Source organism: Equus przewalskii, chromosome 17, assembly GCF_037783145.1.
Source record: "Equus przewalskii isolate Varuska chromosome 17, EquPr2, whole genome shotgun sequence".
Taxonomy (NCBI): Eukaryota; Metazoa; Chordata; class Mammalia; order Perissodactyla; family Equidae; genus Equus; species Equus przewalskii.
Genome location: NC_091847.1, coordinates 48,624,397 through 48,642,922, shown reverse-complemented (window position 1 = coordinate 48,642,922; position 18,526 = coordinate 48,624,397). Strand labels below are relative to the sequence as shown.

At 35.7% G+C, this 18,526-nt stretch overlaps 2 protein-coding genes across 3 annotated transcripts in view; both read right to left on the bottom strand.

The window, feature by feature from the left end:
- KLHL41 (kelch like family member 41) overlaps nucleotides 1-7,125 on the bottom strand; it is an 18,114-nt gene extending 10,989 nt beyond the window's left edge. The window contains exon 1 of the mRNA XM_008525185.2: nucleotides 3,075-7,125. Coding sequence (XP_008523407.1) covers nucleotides 3,075-4,184 — 1,110 coding nt within the window. The 5' untranslated portion in view covers nucleotides 4,185-7,125. The remainder of the gene's footprint in view (nucleotides 1-3,074) is intronic.
- Nucleotides 6,745-18,526, bottom strand: part of BBS5 (Bardet-Biedl syndrome 5) — a 27,100-nt gene continuing 15,318 nt past the window's right edge. Inside the window, exons 6-12 of one of the 2 annotated variants that reach the window (XM_008525182.2) lie at nucleotides 17,956-18,091; nucleotides 14,871-14,966; nucleotides 12,003-12,065; nucleotides 10,124-10,258; nucleotides 8,273-8,356; nucleotides 7,307-7,330; nucleotides 6,745-7,156 (exon numbers count right to left, since the gene is read on the bottom strand). In XM_008525182.2, coding sequence (XP_008523404.2) covers nucleotides 7,055-7,156; nucleotides 7,307-7,330; nucleotides 8,273-8,356; nucleotides 10,124-10,258; nucleotides 12,003-12,065; nucleotides 14,871-14,966; nucleotides 17,956-18,091 — 640 coding nt within the window. In that variant the 3' untranslated portion in view covers nucleotides 6,745-7,054. The remainder of the gene's footprint in view (nucleotides 7,157-7,306; nucleotides 7,331-8,272; nucleotides 8,357-10,123; nucleotides 10,259-12,002; nucleotides 12,066-14,870; nucleotides 14,967-17,955; nucleotides 18,092-18,526) is intronic. The other variant, XM_070580091.1, reaches the window with a different exon arrangement.

Below are 18,526 nucleotides of genomic sequence, written 5' to 3'. Positions count from 1 at the left end.
GAGGTTTCCTGCCAAATTTTCTTCCTATGTTGCCTTGTTCATGTTTAACAAGAACTCTTAATACTTTCAGGACACTGTGGAAAGAGAAGTTGTCACTGCAGGGAGGGTTACAGCATGTGAGTGACCCCCGCATGCTATATTTAACACTCTCCCCAAGCCGGCACTGGGACAGCTGGACCTGTCACTCAGGCCACAGACAACTGGGAGGTTAGGCAATATCTTTTTTCTTTCCTTCAAAAATTTCTAGGTTCTCTATGGTTTGCTTTATTACCTGATATAGGCTGGTGTTAATGTGAATTTCCCAGATTTTTGTTTGGAGTCATTTGAAATATCCTTCTTACTTCTTCTTTTTAAAATTTATATTAGGAAGTAACTTTGCTTGTTTTTGCTACTGCTTCTTCTGCAAGCCTAGGACAGCCCTCCTAGTGCCCGTGCTCTGGGGTAGGGGATTCTGGCAGCACTGGCATCAGTTTCAGCACTTACTACTGGTAATTTTAAGATTTTCCACTTCACATTTTAGGACACCAAGGCACAAGAAAGCTGCTTTCTGAGGGAGTGCAGTGACAGATTTGTTGTTGTCTCTAGTGCTACTTCTATGTAGCCACAAAAAAAGGGAATAAAACTCAAGACTATTTGGATACCAAGAACAGATGCAGACATTAAAGGCTGTGGTCTGGGGAGGGGCCTCTCTGGAAGCCTATCTATATCTGTAACCTTGATTAAAACAAAGCACTAGTTAAGACTAACCGAGATGAGTGGTTTAATACCCACATGTGCTTTGCATTCACTAATTTCAATAGCTAGATTGTGATCACTAATGTTTTCATTTTTGAAAAAAAAGTCCTTTGATCAAGAAAGTAGTGTGTAGTACAGTAAAGATAATAATGAACATTTATGGAGTCTTGACTTTGTGATAGGCTTTACTGAACGTTTTACACAGGCCATCTCTTTTAGTCCTCCAGGATAGGCACTATTATCATCTCCATTTTGCAGATGAGGAAACTGAGGCACAGAAGGGTTAAATAATTTGCCCAAGCTCACAGAGCTTTTAGGTGATATTCAAATGCAAGCTATAAATCCACAATTTCTTTTTTAAAATGGGAACAGTGGCTGTCATAATCCCAAGCCCGAGGGCTAACTGCCCACACTGCACAGTACTGTCTACATCCCCCCACCAGCCCCAGCAGGGCACTTCCTACAGCAGATGAAATAGAAACCTGCCTGCCGGCTCTTTTATAGATGAGCTGTCAAGCTGTTTAACCTCTCTGGCTCCAGTTTCCTCATCCTTAAAATTAAGGTTTGGACTTAGATTACATTAAGATGCTGTGCTGTTCAAAGATTTGATGAATCTATTAATTCTATGAAAAAACCCTCTCTTACCTAGGTAAAAAATTCTCATAATCTATTTATAGTATACAATCAAAGGTCATATTACTCCTAACTTTATACATTTTAAACAGATGTGACCAAGCAGAAAATACAAAACCTGAAATTCTCATACATATATTTTCTCGTGAGTCCTAACCCTCTCTTACAGTCAGGTGTTTTCATCCTGGCATCTTGTTCCGCTATTTGTGCCTTTTAAAAGGAGCAAGGGCAATGACAGAGAGTTGACCCTTTTAACTTTATATAACTGTTTTTGTAGCTATAAAGAACATCAAGCAGGTTTCTTGAACCAGAAATAAGAGGCCATGTCAATAAAAGTAAGGGTAGTACCTCTGCAGAATAAAGATAAGACTGTAAATATTCCTTGGATCTATGATTTCTAGGTATCTGTCTGTCTGTGATTTAATGTCATTTTTACTTCCTAGATATAATTATTGCCTTTTTAATTGAATTCGCCCTTTCTGAAATTTATCTGAATTTAAAATTAGGGCTTAGGAAATTTTCTGGCCCACATTCAAATACTTGTGATTACAGCTATTTTATTTTTATATTTCATAGTTAACATTCTTCAATGGAACTTTGAAAACTGAGATGCATGATTCACATGTATTATTACATTTTTCAAGATTGGAAAAACTGGTTAAAGGTAGTATTTTGTAAATGCACACTATGTCACACTTTGAGAGAACACAGTGACTGTGGTATGACATGCAACACTTACTTATCTTTGGCCTTTCCAACTCGAGTGTCCATAAACCCCAGGCCATGAGCAGCTATGACCTAAACAAACTCTTCTGAGCTAACTGTAAGCTACAAGTCTGGTATTGGCTTTATTAAAGACAAAGGTTAATTCCTTCATAAACTGATAGAGTATAATGTGTTGATAATATGAAATAAACTCCCTTCAAACAGAATCGATTAGGGGGATTCATTTTCTTGAAAACTTCTGTGGTTTCACAAAACAGATTAAGTTGTGACAATGTCGAAGTACAACTCTGATCCAAATAAATGTGTTTATTTATCATAAGTAAAAAATTTATCACAAACATTTCTAAATATAATGAATCAACTCAAATTAGTGACACGTGTGTACATAGTTTTTCCTAGAAGTTAATCCAAAGTGTGTAAAATATGTACACAAGTTCTTCCATTTTCAACAAAATTATATTGTAGGCAGTAGCCATAAATAAGAGATGAAATGCTACCTCCAAGAACTTCAAATCAGTTCAAGGAAACTTGGAAAAAGGTAGAAAGTCTGATCAATCATAACTTTTTTGTAATGTGTAAAGTACTTTGATTTAGGGAGCTATATTAAGGCTATTTTTCCAGAAAGAGGAGACAAGATTTAGTTTTTACTAAAATACTGGGCTTTGAAGGATTACAGTCATCATCAACTATAAACATGACATTTTGGGTAAAAGAGTGTAAAGAAAATCTTGAGTCATCAGTGAAACATTAATTAGAACCTCATTCTTCACCAAACCTTTTATTAAATATTAATAAACAGTTAAATTAACCGATCTAAGTATTTCTGTCAGCCCTCTAAGGAGTGAAAGTGCAAAGGACTGGAACAGGACATCAGTTAGGAGAAAATGCAAGCAGCCTGAATAATTCACAAATAGCTAACTGGATAGTGAGTGCCAGCCTTCGCTTTATGCCTGTACTTATATAAAAATAGCCTTCCTTACCTGGAAGAAGTACGACTGTAGAGGTTGATCCTTATTTTCTTCATCCACATACAGTCCTCCAACCACGTACACCTGATTTTGTTGGGTAACGATGCTGGAATGATTTCTGGGAATCTGCTCAGCCAGTGCAGTAAGGTAGCATTCATTTTCTGTGGGATCATAAGCCACGGCAGCTGTGTCATTAACCAAGAGGATGAGGTCTTTGACAAACATTCCGTGCCTGGGAATGTCATTCAGGTAACCAGGAAGTAAATCTTCATCACCAACATCACCATTCACCTCACCAGCCCCAGCCTTCTCTGCATTTTTGCTAGGTTCTGGGAGTTTGCCTGCGAAGGCATCTTTGAGAACTTTGATTTTTTTCTGGAGTTCTGGGTTGCTTTTAATTATATCATCTTTCTCAACGTGATCTTTAAAATATTTTTCTGTCATAAGGCGAAAACGGATACAATCAAACACTTCGCTAAGGTTTTTAACCCTGTTTTCTTTGTCTGTTCGCACCCATTTCATCACTGCCTCAAATACTGCTTCTTCCTTTTCCACGTTGAGGCTGTCATTTGAAATGACTGAGATCAGTTCCTGTGGAGACAGTTGCATAAAGTCCTCTTCCTTACAAATCTGTACAAAGCGATCAGACACAAATTCACGGGCAGAGATGGCGAGTCTCGGGCAGTCAAGAAGAAGTCCTAATCTTAGGATGGCTAGACAGTTACCAGGAGCAAGTCTCTTCTGAAGATAAGAAACGCAGACAGTGAACACTGAGGGGATCTGAAAGCGGCTGGCCAACGCAAAAATATCTTGCACGTTTGCATCGTTGAGATCAATAGTGGCAGAGTACAGGTACTTGATGATTAAATCCAGGACAGCAGGATCCACATTATCTAGTACTACCTCCTTTTTTTTCGCTTCATCAATTTCAGATAAAAAATACTCACGGAAGTAAGGACTACAAGCTGACAAAATCAATCTGTGGCAAGGAAGACTTTTGTCACCTGCTTTTAGTGTGCAATCGATGAATTTTTTCTCATCCAGGAGATCTTTTAAACCATCCTGAAGAAGGGTGGATTGGTAAAGCCGCAGTTCCTCTGCGAGTTCCCGCTGGGAATCCATTTTGTGAGCAACCTGGGTAAGGAAGGGGACACTGAAGGCCTTAGCTCCTCGCAGCACACAGGTCTAGCTGTAAAAAGGCAGATCAGCGTGCTTTGCCCAGCTTGAAGCCTTTGCAATTTAATCCCACCAGCTATATATAGATACCAACTCTAACAACGGGAATTTAGGAGAGCCAGTTTGGAAAGAGTTGTTCTTGCAGCTGTTACAGATTGAAAGGAACAACTGGAACTTTTAATCACTAAGGAAACAGCTAAGAAACAAGAGATTTAAATGAAGTGGAAAGCCTTAACATACATAAAGCATTAGAAGATACGCTAATAAAGGCTACCGCAAGAAAATGTTTATCAAACAGAAAACTGAATCATAAAAATGAATCAGTCCGCTAAAAATGGTCTAGTGGCAAGCTACTTGACTGTCTGAATTAATGATTCAAAGGTCAAGAATATGAGGTGAGTTCATTTAAATACTCCTAAGATCCCCTTTCTGGTAACTGTTACACATAAATTTTTATTTTCTACTTAAAACAGTGGGATATATAATTTTCTCTTAGAAGTAGGACACTTAAAGACTTTTACTTATGGACTATAATTATAGTTTTTTTAAAGAAACCTTTATAATAATAATACCCCCATCATAATTGAAATAATAAATGCAAAGAAACTGCTAATTTTCTAAGACATTCTAAATTATCTTTATTCTTGGTGGAAAAAGTGTACTTAGTATTAAATTATAAAATTATTTAATTTATTCACTCCCTCTCTTGCTCTACAAAGGACTGGATGTGGCAAACGATAATAAAACAAGCAAAATAAAGGCAAAAGATTAAAAGGAATCATCAAGACCAGAAAAAAACAGTTAAAAGTCAACACTAGGGAAAGAAAAAAACCCACACGTATACAATATGATCACTAAAGATATTCTGTGATTTTAAGTGTTGAAGATGATCTTTATTAAATAAAAAGTTAAAAATAGAACAGATGCAACCTCATGAGAACAATATTACCAACAGAATATAGCAAAATCAGGATGAAATGCTATATCACCTGTAGAATTTGGAAAACAGGCCTTATATATACAAAAAGAGAATATATAACTGGAATCATAATTTAAGTTGATTATACTAGAACACCATATTAATTATGGAATGTAGAAGGCATGATTTGAAAGAAAATCGATCCTTTGTTTATATACAGATGGCATTGTATACCTCTTCATGAAATATTTTATTACAAAATTATATTGTCACATTTTCTGAATGCAGCACGGCTGTGGGAATACTGTCAGTTTAAAGGTTGGTATTCTTAAACATGCCTCAAAGAACATACGCTACATGAAGACAGGGATTGCTTTTTTGGTTTTGTTCAGTGTTATAGTCTCGTGGGTGCTCCATAAATATTTGTCGAATGAATGAATGCCCCTAGATCAGGGAATTATGTACTTTTAAACTTCAAGGTCTCTATCCATGAGTAAAGTTTTTCCTCTTAATTTACCTCACGGTGAAGTCAATGGTACTGTCAGCTGCTGAAACAACAGCTGAAAGAAGAGCTCATTGACTCTTTTTCCATTTATAGATGCCACTAAAGGTTTAACACACTAGAAAAAACCACCAGCTGCTCCCTTGTTTAAACAATAAATGACTCATTTCTCTCTCACGTAACACCTAACATTTGAAAAGATTAATGAGTCAGATGCAATACCGTGAAATGACATTTGAGATTATTCTTACTAGTCATCAATTTTATAAAGTTTCTTTTGCTTGGAAATCTATTTAGACAATATTCTTGGCAGCATTTTATGACCTGTATAAATTTTTCAAATAACCTTTTCTTCTTCTAATATAAGTTATTATAACCTCATCCCTTAGAAATGTAGAAATCCTTTCCTATTTAAATGAAGAAACCAATGTATAGCTTTTGTTCTTTGATTTTTATTAAATTCAGGTTAGCGCTTGGTTGTACTATGTGTCTCTGGTTATACAGACAGTTGTATCCTACTTTAAGTGTTTTTACACACTCACTCCCTTCCCTCTGGAGAAAGAGGGCTCCTTTGGCTAATTTCAGTGCCTTGACACAGGTTCCTTACAATGCTTCTTTATACTGAACCAGTGGCAAAAAACACAGATGCCAGAGATGTCACCAAATCTTATTTAACCAAGAAATGAGAAAATATATCCTACTTTTGAAAACTTCAAAGAAGTCTCAATGAATTCAAACAAGGAGAAGGTCAATAAGCAAACTATTTATTTACAAACTACATAAAACTATTTCCTTACAAAATAAATGTATTCTTGCCAAAACTATATTGAAATTATTTTTAAAATAGTGCTTAAAACTTCACATAGTGGTTGATATACTCCAGAGTTAGCTATAATTTTTAGTTTTCACAGAAATGATCACCCAAAAATGACAAATTTAAGGATTGTAATTTTTTTAGAGTTGGCTTACATTTGGAGTGATGTGATAATATATTTAAACCAGATTTTTACAATTAAAAAAGCAGGATTTCAATTACTCCATAAGAATAGTCTTATTCTTTTAAATAATACTTTCAAAACGTTAAATGGTGCTGCATAAATTCTTTATTAAACCCAACATGATACAGTCATGTAATATCTGCAGACTAATAATTTACAAGTATTAGGTACAAAATAAAAATATTTACAAACTGGATACATTTCAATTACAATTTTAAATATAATTTTTAGAAAACTGGCAGTAAATCTTAGATAAATGAGGTTTTCCTTAATCATTAAAAAATTCTTTCTTAAAAGCTTTTTCTGTAAATGTAAAAACTATTCCACGCCTTATAGCAGGCGACTAGTATCTTTAATCTTGACGTATCTTTAAAAAGAAATCCAGCTCAACTCAAGATCAACTCATTACTTCCCAAAGTCCCTGTAGGGTGAATCCATCCTTCAATTTCTCTATTGCAAGCCCCAGTTCTTCTGAAAATACAGGTTCACGATCTTGTTGCTTTTTGGGAGATAAGCAGATGAGATGGGAATAGAGAAGGTGGGCAAGGAAGAAGAAAAAAACAAAAAATATGTTTCACATAAGTTTGTGAATACTAAATGTTGGAATACAGAAAGTTATTTTCATATAATATAAGCAAAATGTCCTTACCTTATTGCCATCAGCAAAATAAGCCTATAAAACAAAAAAAATTACATTTCACATACTCAACATATAATATTATAATAGGTCAGCAGGCTAAGGAACAGGTAATTAATTTACAGAACAATTCTGTAACTAAATGAATTTGACATTCTGTTACTGTGTGTCTAACGGTTTTCTCACCTATCTTTACAACGTTGGTAGAATTCACTTCTTCTGACAATCATTATTAATGTCTACAAGAGTTATGCTTTAAGCTCTAAAAAATGTACTTTGTAATTAGTGTATAACTAGCATTGTTTACTTGAAAGGAGATAAAAAGAATGACTTAGAAGCTATAAAATTTCATCCCTACTTTTGGTTTAGAAGAAGATGCTGGCAAAACAAAACAAAGCAATGTAATTTGAGGCAGTAGCAGTTTAGAATGAAATATTTCAAACTAACTTCACACTTATGTTTAAAAATATTTGTTCCTGAGAGGTATTCTGGTCAGACTCATAGACTACAGCATACAGAAAGCATTATTATTATTTCGGCTATTAACTAAATAATACAAATTTGGAAAAACAAGAAAGTTTATTGTTCAAATAGATATCCTTTTAAAGGTAATACACCTGTAAATTGAAGGGTGGCCCATCTCATAAAGATTAAGCATGTAAAGTATAGATTTTAAATTAATTTAATTAACTATAATATTTAACATGTCCTATTTTTCATGTCTGAAATCCTCTGAATAATTGTGTTCTCAAACTATTTCCCAATTTGTTAATTTAAAAGTATTTTCTCACACACACAAAAATTCCTAACTTAAAAAAAAATTACTCTCCAACAATGTTTAAAATACTCAAAAGTCTCAACTTCTATGATGTTTTACACTTAAATCATTACTTAATTAAACTTGACTCACAAGATAATTAAATCACAAGATAAAAAAAAATCACAAGAAATTTAGTAGCTCTTCTTTGTGATGCTCACCACAAAAGCGTCTGTGTGATCATCAGAGTCTATTTCTACGTCATCTTGAATTTGTTCAACCGTCAGAGCTTCAAGGGACTGTGGCTGAAAATCAGTAGATGTTAAAATGCATCAAAGAGACAATATTAATTAAACAAATAATTTTAGTAAAATATGTTGCGAGAATTGTAAATACTTATTGTGATCACACAATTACAAACTAAAGTCTTATAAAAATCACTGCATAATTTATACACTATTAAAACTAACTTGACTAATAAAGTGAGTCACTTAAACCTAAGCTTTTAAATCTGAAGTCACTATCATGAAAAGAACTAAAATGACCAATTAACACATACTTAACATGATACTTAGATATATCTTTAAAGAAAAAACTCTTATTGGATTTTGTCTTTCTTTCACATAGTTAAAAAAAAACTAGGTCTTGCATAATAGCAAATTTTCAATTTTCCTCAAAATAGTCATTAAATACAATTTGTGAAAAGTAAAAAACTAAGATTTCTATGGAATATTCTAAAGGTAAAGCAGAATAAAATATAGTGCTGATATTTATTAATTCATTTTTCAAATATTTGAATATCTTGGGTGTATTAGGTATTAGGCACAGGGTATAAAGACCTTGCCCTTACCCACACAAAGTTTATAATCTAGGGGATATATATGGAATTTGACAGAGAAAAAAAAATTAAGTACAAGGAGCACTACCATGCAACAAGGACCTCGCTGAAGTCAGAAAGTGTGAATTTGCACTTAGCTGCCCAGCTCTACTTCCTGATCGTCTCTAGTCACATGCTGTAGTCCAAGAGCAGGAGGAGAGATATACATAATCTCTGTGAGATGTGATGTGGCTCAACATGCTGAGTAACAGCAGGGACACTGATGAGAAAGTGGATGGCAAGGGCACCAGCAAAAGAGTGTCCAGAGAGGGCCCCAGCAAAAGAACAGACAGCAAGAGAACATGTGATAAGAGTGGTCAGTGAGGGCACCAGAGAGAGAGACTCTGGCAAGGTACCGCTGATAGAGCAGAGAATGAGGACATCTCTAATGGAGTGGCTAGTAGGGACACCAGTGATAGACCAGATGACAAGGGTCCCAGCTGGAGAGGCTGAAGAGTAAAGCTAAAAGAGAGCTGATGGGGGCCAGCCCTGTGGCTGAGTGGTTAAGTTCGCGCCCTCTGCTTTGGCAGCCCAGGGTTTCGCCAGCTCTGATCCTGGGCGCGGACATGGCACCGCTCATCAGGCCATGCTGAGGTGGCGTCCCACATGCCACAACTAGAAGGACCCATAACTAAAAACACACAACTATGTACGGGGGGCTTTGGGGAGAAAAAGGAAAAATAAAATCTTAAAAAAAAAAAAAAAAAAGCTGATGTACCTGGAGAGCATGGACTGGGGCAGGAACCAGAAGTCAAGAGCAAGGCAAAGAGCAGACATGTGGGTGTGATATTCAAAATATTCCATAAGTGGTATTGCAGAGGCACAGGTGAATAGGAATGGACACAGGACATACTGACGGAGCAGACTCCTGGAGTTGCTATACTGGGGGCACTGGAGGAAGAGAGTGGTTTCCATGAGGCCTGTAAGGTTTTCCAAAATGCCAGTGGGAGGGTGAAGTAGAATAAAAATAAAGCTGACAGAGTGAGAGACTAAAGTCTGTCTACATCAGAGGAGCCTTGCATATGGAGGCTTGTCTGGACAGGCTGCTCACCTAGGAAGGCAGGAATGAATGATTAAGCAGCCAGTGAGAAGATAGTTTAAAATTAAATGGTACACAATGTGTTTATATCTGAATTTGATAGATTGTGTAAAAGCAATTCAGCAAACTCTGTATTTCACATACTGAACAAATTACCTTTTCTTCCATCTCATAATCCACTCCAAATATAGGATTGGCAGAATAGACTTTGTGAAGTGAATTGATTTCCTTAACTGATTCTTGTAGTTTTTCCAAAGGATCTATTTTAAAGCCAAGAACATATCCGCCACTCTGCAAGAAAAAACGAAAAAACAAAAAACAAGCCTGAGGAATGGTATTTACAGTACATGATAATCCATAGCTCTGTCCTTATTTCAGAGTGTAACATGTACGATGATTTTTTAATTAAAATTTTTGTTATGAAAAACTTCAAGCGTCTGCAAAAATAGAAAGAAAAGTGCAATAAGTGTCCGCATAGCCATCATCCAGCTTGGACAGATAACAGTACATGCCAACTCTGTTCCATCTGTAACTTCCCCCTCCCTCAAATCTCCTCCCCTCACCCACTCAGAATTATTTTGAAGCATATCCAGATATCATACCATTTCATCTGTTAATGTCAAACCTGATATTTTAAAATTAAAAAAGAAATACACTGTAGATTGTGAAGGCCAAGGGAACTAAGTTTTTCGTGAGCTAGACCTTGAAACGGGACACAGGCATGCCTCATTTTATTGCGTTTTGCTTTACTGCACTTTGCAGGTACTGCGTTTTTTATAAGACCCTCCACCAGCAAAAAGATGACGACTTGCTCAAGGCTCAGATGATGGTTACCATTTTTGAGCAATAAAGTAGTTTTTTAATTAAGGTACATACACGGTTTTTTTAGACATGATACTATTGCACGTGTAATAGACTACAGTATAGTGTAAACATAACTTTTATATGCACTGGGAAACCAAAAAATTCATGTGACTTGCTTTATTGTGATGTTCACTTTACTGCAGTGGTCTGGAACTGAAACTGCAATATCTCTGAGGTAGACTATATATTAAAAGAAGAAAAGGAATGGTCTACCTGAAGTTATCTCCTTGAAGAATTAGGAAAGAAACTTGACCATGACAGATGGTTGGAGAAGAGTGTTAAATATTAAGTAGCATGCTGTAATAAGTGAGAGCATATGCTTTCAGTTGAGAGCAGACACTTTTGAGTTCAAATTCTGGCTTTACAACAAATTTACTAGCTGTATGATGCTGGGAAACAAACTTTCTTTATCTTTCTAAGCCTCAGTTTTCTCACCATAAAATGACTGTCAAGTTGTATTAAATAAAATACATAAGACATCTGGTACAGTTCCTGCAATGTAATAAGTACTCAATAAATGGCAGCTACTAATCTATAGGCCAGGGGAAAGGAGTAAGTAGATACTCATGTTTAAATTTAGAATTTAGAAGAGAAGTGATTTTGTACATAAGTAAATTTTTTATTTAAACATATTTCTACAAAAACTTGGCATAATGGGACATAGCAGTTTATAATTAGATGAGAGAGTATAAAGTCTCAAATAGAGGATGTGTGTGTATCTGTATATATCTGTGTTTCTCAAAGACAGTCTTCTGCACCAGTCAGATGTGGAATAAGAACCTAGCCCCAACACTTACTAGTTGTGAGACCACGGGCAAGGTTCCTAACTTCTAAAAGTCTGTTTCTTTCACTGTGAAATGGGGAAGAAATAGTAACTGTATCATAGGGTTGTGTAAAGATTGAGATAATGCATGAAAAGTACACTGGCTTGATTCTGTCATTAAAAATGATAATCATAATGATAATAATGATTACATCTGTCCAACAAAGAAACATAAGCAGGATTCTTCCTATGGGGACAATTTCTATATGACTCCAAACTCAATATAACTTCACGTAATGGCTAATATTCTTCTTGGATGTAAGCTGGTTACTATATAAATTAAAAACATAGACTGTCACATAGTTTTAAAAATCTATTAAGGATTAATAAAAATATAAGGTGTCTTACCTGCTGAGAGCTTTCTATGACAAGAGCTAAACCAAATTTTGAATCTCTAATCTTTATTGAACGCTAGATATAAAATGAAAAAGAAAAAAAATTCATGATTTTATTATCTGATAGTAGTGACTCTTTAACAAAGGTTTTTCAACTTTTACACAGAAACTGCCTTTCATAGTCTAAAGAACGGAATTCTCTCTTTCCTTTATTTTACTCCCACAGAGATCAAGTAAATGAAAATTTTCATACTGGATATAGGTAGCAAAGTTCTAAGGCAGTAGGAAGAAGACATCTCTGAAATATGTACAAAATTCTCTGACTCAAATATACCCTAGCCCCAGGGAGTCCAGAACTTCTCTGAATATTTTAAACCAATAACTAGTAATCTTCTGGTTACTGGAGAGCCAGTGTCTTTTGTAGCACTTAAGGCTGGGTTAGTTTGAAAAAGTCATGTGTGCCTTCTGTTTCTTACATCATAGGGGGCTAAATTATTAAAGAACCTCTATTCCATTTATTAAAAAAAAAAGTTATGAGCATTCCTCACTGGCTATCAAGGAAGTCTGGGATAGGTCAAATGTAATTAACAACAGGTAAGTGTGACATGAGAATTAAGCTTGGCTAGCAGGAGATGAGCAGCGATACCAGTAGCGTTGGAGAAGGGAAGAAGGGTTGAAGCACAATGACAGGTAGTACCTGTAGAAAGTGACACAAAATATGTTTGCTGGTGGCATTAGAGAGAACCATGGAGGATCTAATGTTATGACCAGCAGACAGAAGCCCAAGAAGGGTAATCTGTGGGTGATGGCATATCACACTTTCAGATAGGCACTGGAAGTTGAGAAAGAGAATGAGGAGAGAGAGAGGAAAGAAGACAGAGAGAGACTAAATGGTAATTGTTATGAAAACCTGGCCTTCCATCTGAACTACTTCACACCTCACCAGGATTACACACAGTCCTGGTTAAGAACCATAGAACACTGGCATCCTGGTTGTCAACAGGTAATCTAGCCAGGTGACTGTGGGTGACACAGGCTGGTAAGATAGAAACTGGCAAGAAGAAACATACAGATATATATCTATAGGAGTAGGGTCAGGGCGATGGCTGAGGCGGAGAGCTGAAGTTAGAATATGACTACACAGTGACAGACTGTGATGATATCAGATTGCAAGTGGTTTGGGCCAGGCTGAATTCATTCCAGAGGCCATATATGGCAACTGCATTCTTAAATAACAAAAAGTATCCTATTTGAAGAACAGAAAGCACAAGGCTGTTTACTATTCAGTAATTATTCAGCATAATAGAGGTTAAGTTAGGCAAGCTATAACATATGCAAATGCAGTATAAAACAACAATGAACAATACAAACACTAATTTATCAAATACTTGTGTAAACTGTGCCACATACATCTTCCCACCCATGATTATAAATTATTTTTTTGAGGAAGATTAGCCCTGAGCTAACTATTGCCAATCCTCCTCTTTTTGCTTAGGAAACCTGGCCCTGAGCTAACATCCATGCCCATCTTCCTCTACTTTATACGTAGGATGCCTACCACAACATGGCTTTTGCCAAGCAGTGCCATGTCCACACCCGGGATCTGAACCAGTGAACCCCAGGCTGCCGAGAAGTGGAACGTGCGACCTTAACCACTGCACCACTGGGCCGGCCCCATGATTATAAATTCTTATGTTTCTTTAGTCAGCCAGAAAGAATTTTCTTCTTATCAGAGTCTATGATTTTCTGTTTAATGTGTTGCTTTTCTCCACCAGACAAAGCTCCCTGATGGCAGGAACTGTGTACTGGTTCGTGATTTTCCTGATGTATCTCTAGCACCTAACATAGAGTAGGTGCTCAACATTTGGTAAATGAATGATCAGATATTTTAAAGCAATTCAGAAATCAAACAATTCGGTAAAAGATAGGCTTGGGAATATTGTGCAAAGAATTATCCTTCCCATAGGCCAGGAAGTCTCTTGAAGAAATGACATTTTCCAGATATCATATACATTGTATCCACTCAATAAATATTTATTAATGAAACTGCTTAGTCTTAAGACTACTATCCTAAGTGATTATCATAGAATAATCTCACAGAATTTTCATTAATATTTTTATGTTACATCTAATTTGCACTAGAGCCCTCTAAGTAGTTTCTTTTAATACAAAATGAAATTCCTTAGTTTATTGGAGTTTACTATTTGTTTCACTGAATCACATTCTTATCATAGCAGCAGCAGACAGTAAAAAGAACCACCTTTATCTACTCCCAAAACAAATCTGTCTCTTATTCTGAATTTTAACAGCTTTAATTTAACTTAAACTAAAACCATTATCACTAAAAATCATCTTAATTTCTTTTGCCAAGCCTATAACAATAAAGCAATTACATGCTTTATCTGAATACAATGAAAACAGTTAATTCACAGAATTGGTGAGTTAATTCTGGCTCTAAAAGGGTTTCAGGAGAAAGTGGCAGGAGAACTAAGATAAAGTGTGTGGATCAGTGTGCTAAAAGCCATGCCAGGGAACCGCCTAGTGGAAAGGTTATGGAAAACTAGTAGCTAAAGTCCACTGAATAGAATCTAAGAAAGACACATCTTAATCTGTATGATAACCATTTAAATTTTTAGAACCCAGTATATTTCTGTCTTAATAGCAGGTTGATAATGGTGCTGTTTCCCTTGAGTGCAAGTATATTTGGGGCTTTTCTATATTGAAATAGTAAATTACCAACACTTTAAAAGTATGCTCTCAGGTAAACTGCTGCCACTTAAAAAGGGAGAAAGAGCATTCCTCTAAACCCAAAAGTCTTAACCCTTGAACAGAAATGATTTATTCCACATTAAAATAAGGTCACCAAAATGCATGCACTTACAATTTGCAGATATGGTATACTGACATTAAAACTGTCATTCATATTTGCATGCCACACAATTCTCACATTGGTAATAAAAAAGGTTCCTAAATTTCCCTGTGAAAGAGAGTAGTGAGAGAGACATCAATGATCATTTGTTTTAATCCTTATTCTTTATTTTGTAAACACCAGAATAATTCTGATTACCACAGCAGCAGCAAATACCAGAATTGAGTATTATGGAGTTATTGATGACTTCATCATTCACTGGAGGCAGTACAAGTAGATGATGGAGAGCCTGGACTCTGGGGTTGGACGCTAATCATTACACCATAAGTACTTACCAGTTGTCTGACCAGGGGCAAATTTCTTCTTGGTGCGTTGTATTAAACATAAAATGGAGATTTGATTACGTAACCCATGTAAATAAAGCCCTTAGCACAGTATCTAGCACATAGGAAGAAGTCTACAAGTGTTAGATCTTATTATGACTATTATTCAAAACCTGGGATAAGTGAAGGCAACGGAGTTGTGGTAAGAGCATGACAAAACACATGTGATAAGTCCCACTGGTCCACAAGAGAGATTTTATGGCTCTTCAAAACTAACTACAGATCAAAACTGTTCTCCAGTCACATGGCTCCACAACATCTACTCAAAATTACCCAGAAGGGCCCTGCCCTGTGGCCAAGTGGTTAAAGTTCTGTGTGTTCCACTTTGGTGGCCCAGGTTTGTGAGTTCAGATTGCAAGCACAGATCTGTTCCACTCACCAGCCATGCTGTGGTGGTGTCCCACATGCAAAAAAATAGAGGAAGACTGGCAATGGATATTAGCTCAGGGCGAATCTTCCTCAAGCAAAAAAAAGAGGAGGATTGACAATGCATGTTAGCTCAGGGTGAATCTTCCTCAGCAAAAAAAAAAAAAAGAAGAAGAAGAAGAAGAAGAAGAAAGAAATTCTCCCAGATGATAGCTAAGTGGTCTAAAAATATCTTCAAGACCTAATAAGATGGCACCAAAATTATCTGCCTCTACCATTTATCTGTCATTCTCCACCTCCTCTCCACCTCTTCCCCACCACTTGTACTCAGAGGAATTTATTTTATACTTTGAGGTTGTGGAAAAACATTAACTTGCAAACCCAAAACCGAAAAAGCCCTCTTCTGGGATGACCAGGTTTGAAACATCAGAAAAGATCACCTATTTCCCAATTAATAATTAAACTAATAAATATATGTCTAAGTATATATATTTCTCCCCTCCACTCTCATCTTGCAAGAAATTGTTATACAAAAAATTTTACCCCCATTATTTCTAGCCTAAGTCCAATTAAACAATACTAATTTTATAAGAAATAATTCTTTACGTCATTGTTCTTCTTATTTTAGAAAAAGAAAACAACTTGCAAAACTCCTAAAGACTTTTAAAAATAAGAGGGCATATTTTATTTGTTTTATTATTTTTCAATAAACATAAATTAGGTTGACAATAACATCCCTATTTTCAATAAAATAATTTATCAGATGATCCTGGAACATCTTAATTAATTAATTAAAAATGCCAGGTGTCATGCTACATGGTAAGGATCTAACTATGAAAACCCCTATCCTTATAAAGCCTGCAATCTAATGTGGGTGTACAGACAAGCTCTATATTTTAGAGTAGGAATAGAGTGCTAATTAAGTTCAGGCTACATAAGGAATACACAGAAGGAAGCTTTTAAAGCAGGAGTTGGTAAACTATGTTCCATGAGCCAAATCTGGCCTGCCACCTCATTTTGTATGCCCTACAAGCTCAGGAAAATTGTTTTTTTTCTTTCTTTTTTTTTTTTTGGTGAGGAGGATTGGCCCTGAGCAAACATCTGCTGCCAATCTTCCTCTTTTTGCTTGAGGAAGATTGTCCCTGAGCTAACACCTGTACCACTCTCCCTCCATTTTGTATGTGGGACACCACCACAGCATGGCTTGATGAGTGGTGTGTAGATCGGTACCGGGGATCCGAACCTGCAAACTCTGGTCTCCCGAAGTGGAGTGCACAAACTTAACCACTACACCACCAGGCCAGCTCCAGGAAAATTTTTATATTTTTAAATAGTTGGAGAAAAGTCAAAGGAACAATATTTCATGACACATGAATACTGTATGAAATTCAAACTTCAGTATTCATAATAAAGTTTTATTTAAATAGAGCCATGCTCACTTGCTTATTGTCTATGGCTGGTTTCAAACTATATGGCAGGACTGAGAAGTTAGGACAGAAACTATATTGCCTGCAAACTATAAAATATTTACCATCTGGCCCTTTACAGGAAAGAGTTTGCTGACTCCTGATGAGAAGTCATTCAGATGGGGAGCCATCTATATCCTATAGAAGCTTTATCATAATTTAGAACTTTTCAAATAAGCAAAGTTTATTTACAATTTATGATTTAATGTTTAGCAAGCAGCTCTTCATTCAAATGCTATAGCTTTACCACAGTGATTATCACTCTAATCTCGGTTGTAACACACAGAAAGGCTGGAAACTATTCTTAGTTAGACACAAATTTTTCTCTAGAAATTGATGTGTTACTTGTTCCAACTATTAGTTGCTTACATGTGTGAACTGGTCATAATTTCAAGGGCAAATAGAAAGTTACAATAATGAATACAGGAGTCACCAAATGAAGTATATGTTTAATTCCATAAAAACCAGTTTAAAAGGCTTCCATGACTGTCCACCCCATGGCTCTCCCCCCTGAGCATAAATTATCAAGATGGAGGGTACTGTAGTCCAGGCAGAAGAGCATGGCTCTGGGATGAATTAGACACGCGAGGCCACTAAATTCTTTGGGGCTTGAGTTTCTCATCTGTAAGTGAATAGGGACTGAACTAGATGATAACTAAAGTCCATGCCGGCTCTAAATTCTATGTAGAAGAAATGTTGCTAAAAGAGCAGAAAACTATACAAATGAGAATATTATTTTATATCAAAAGCTATAATGCTAAATTTATCAAGAGGTATAATGCTAATTTTAACAGAGTTAAATGACTATACAAACCCAATGATAACTGGAAAAATGATTACCAAAGCACTGCCCCCAAAGGTTCATTGTTTTCTGCACCATACCTGATCACTGGATAAATTCCACACTCCACTGATTTTATCATATACATGTTCTTGTGGTAATAATCTTAGTTGCTTATTTTGAATTAGTGCACTTCTCAATTTAAAATCACGATACATTTTAGAAGTTTCATATGCTCTATAAAAAAGAATAAACGAAACATTAAGCCAAACTGAAAATGCAGTTTTCTTAGGTTATGTTTACTTATCTACTAAAATATACAGTTGTTAGCACTTATGTACATCGCTCAAATAATTATTACAGTAAATTAAAAAATTTTGCTTTTCAATAAGTTTTGGTGATTAGTCTTTTGTAGACTTTGTTTGTCATTTTAGTGTAATATTTACACAGTTTGTCTCACTAATCTATTTTTTAGATGTCTAATTTTTAAGGCAATATATATCATCTAGCACAAATGAGAGGAAAACAGATTTTCTCTCTAAGCTGACAAATAATGCTTGCATATAATAGACATGGAAATCATTTTTTCTATCAAAATGCTTCCCTTCATTTCTCTGTTTTGTCAAACAGGAGTTCAATTACTTTTCTCACTGCAACCTGAAAACATTATGC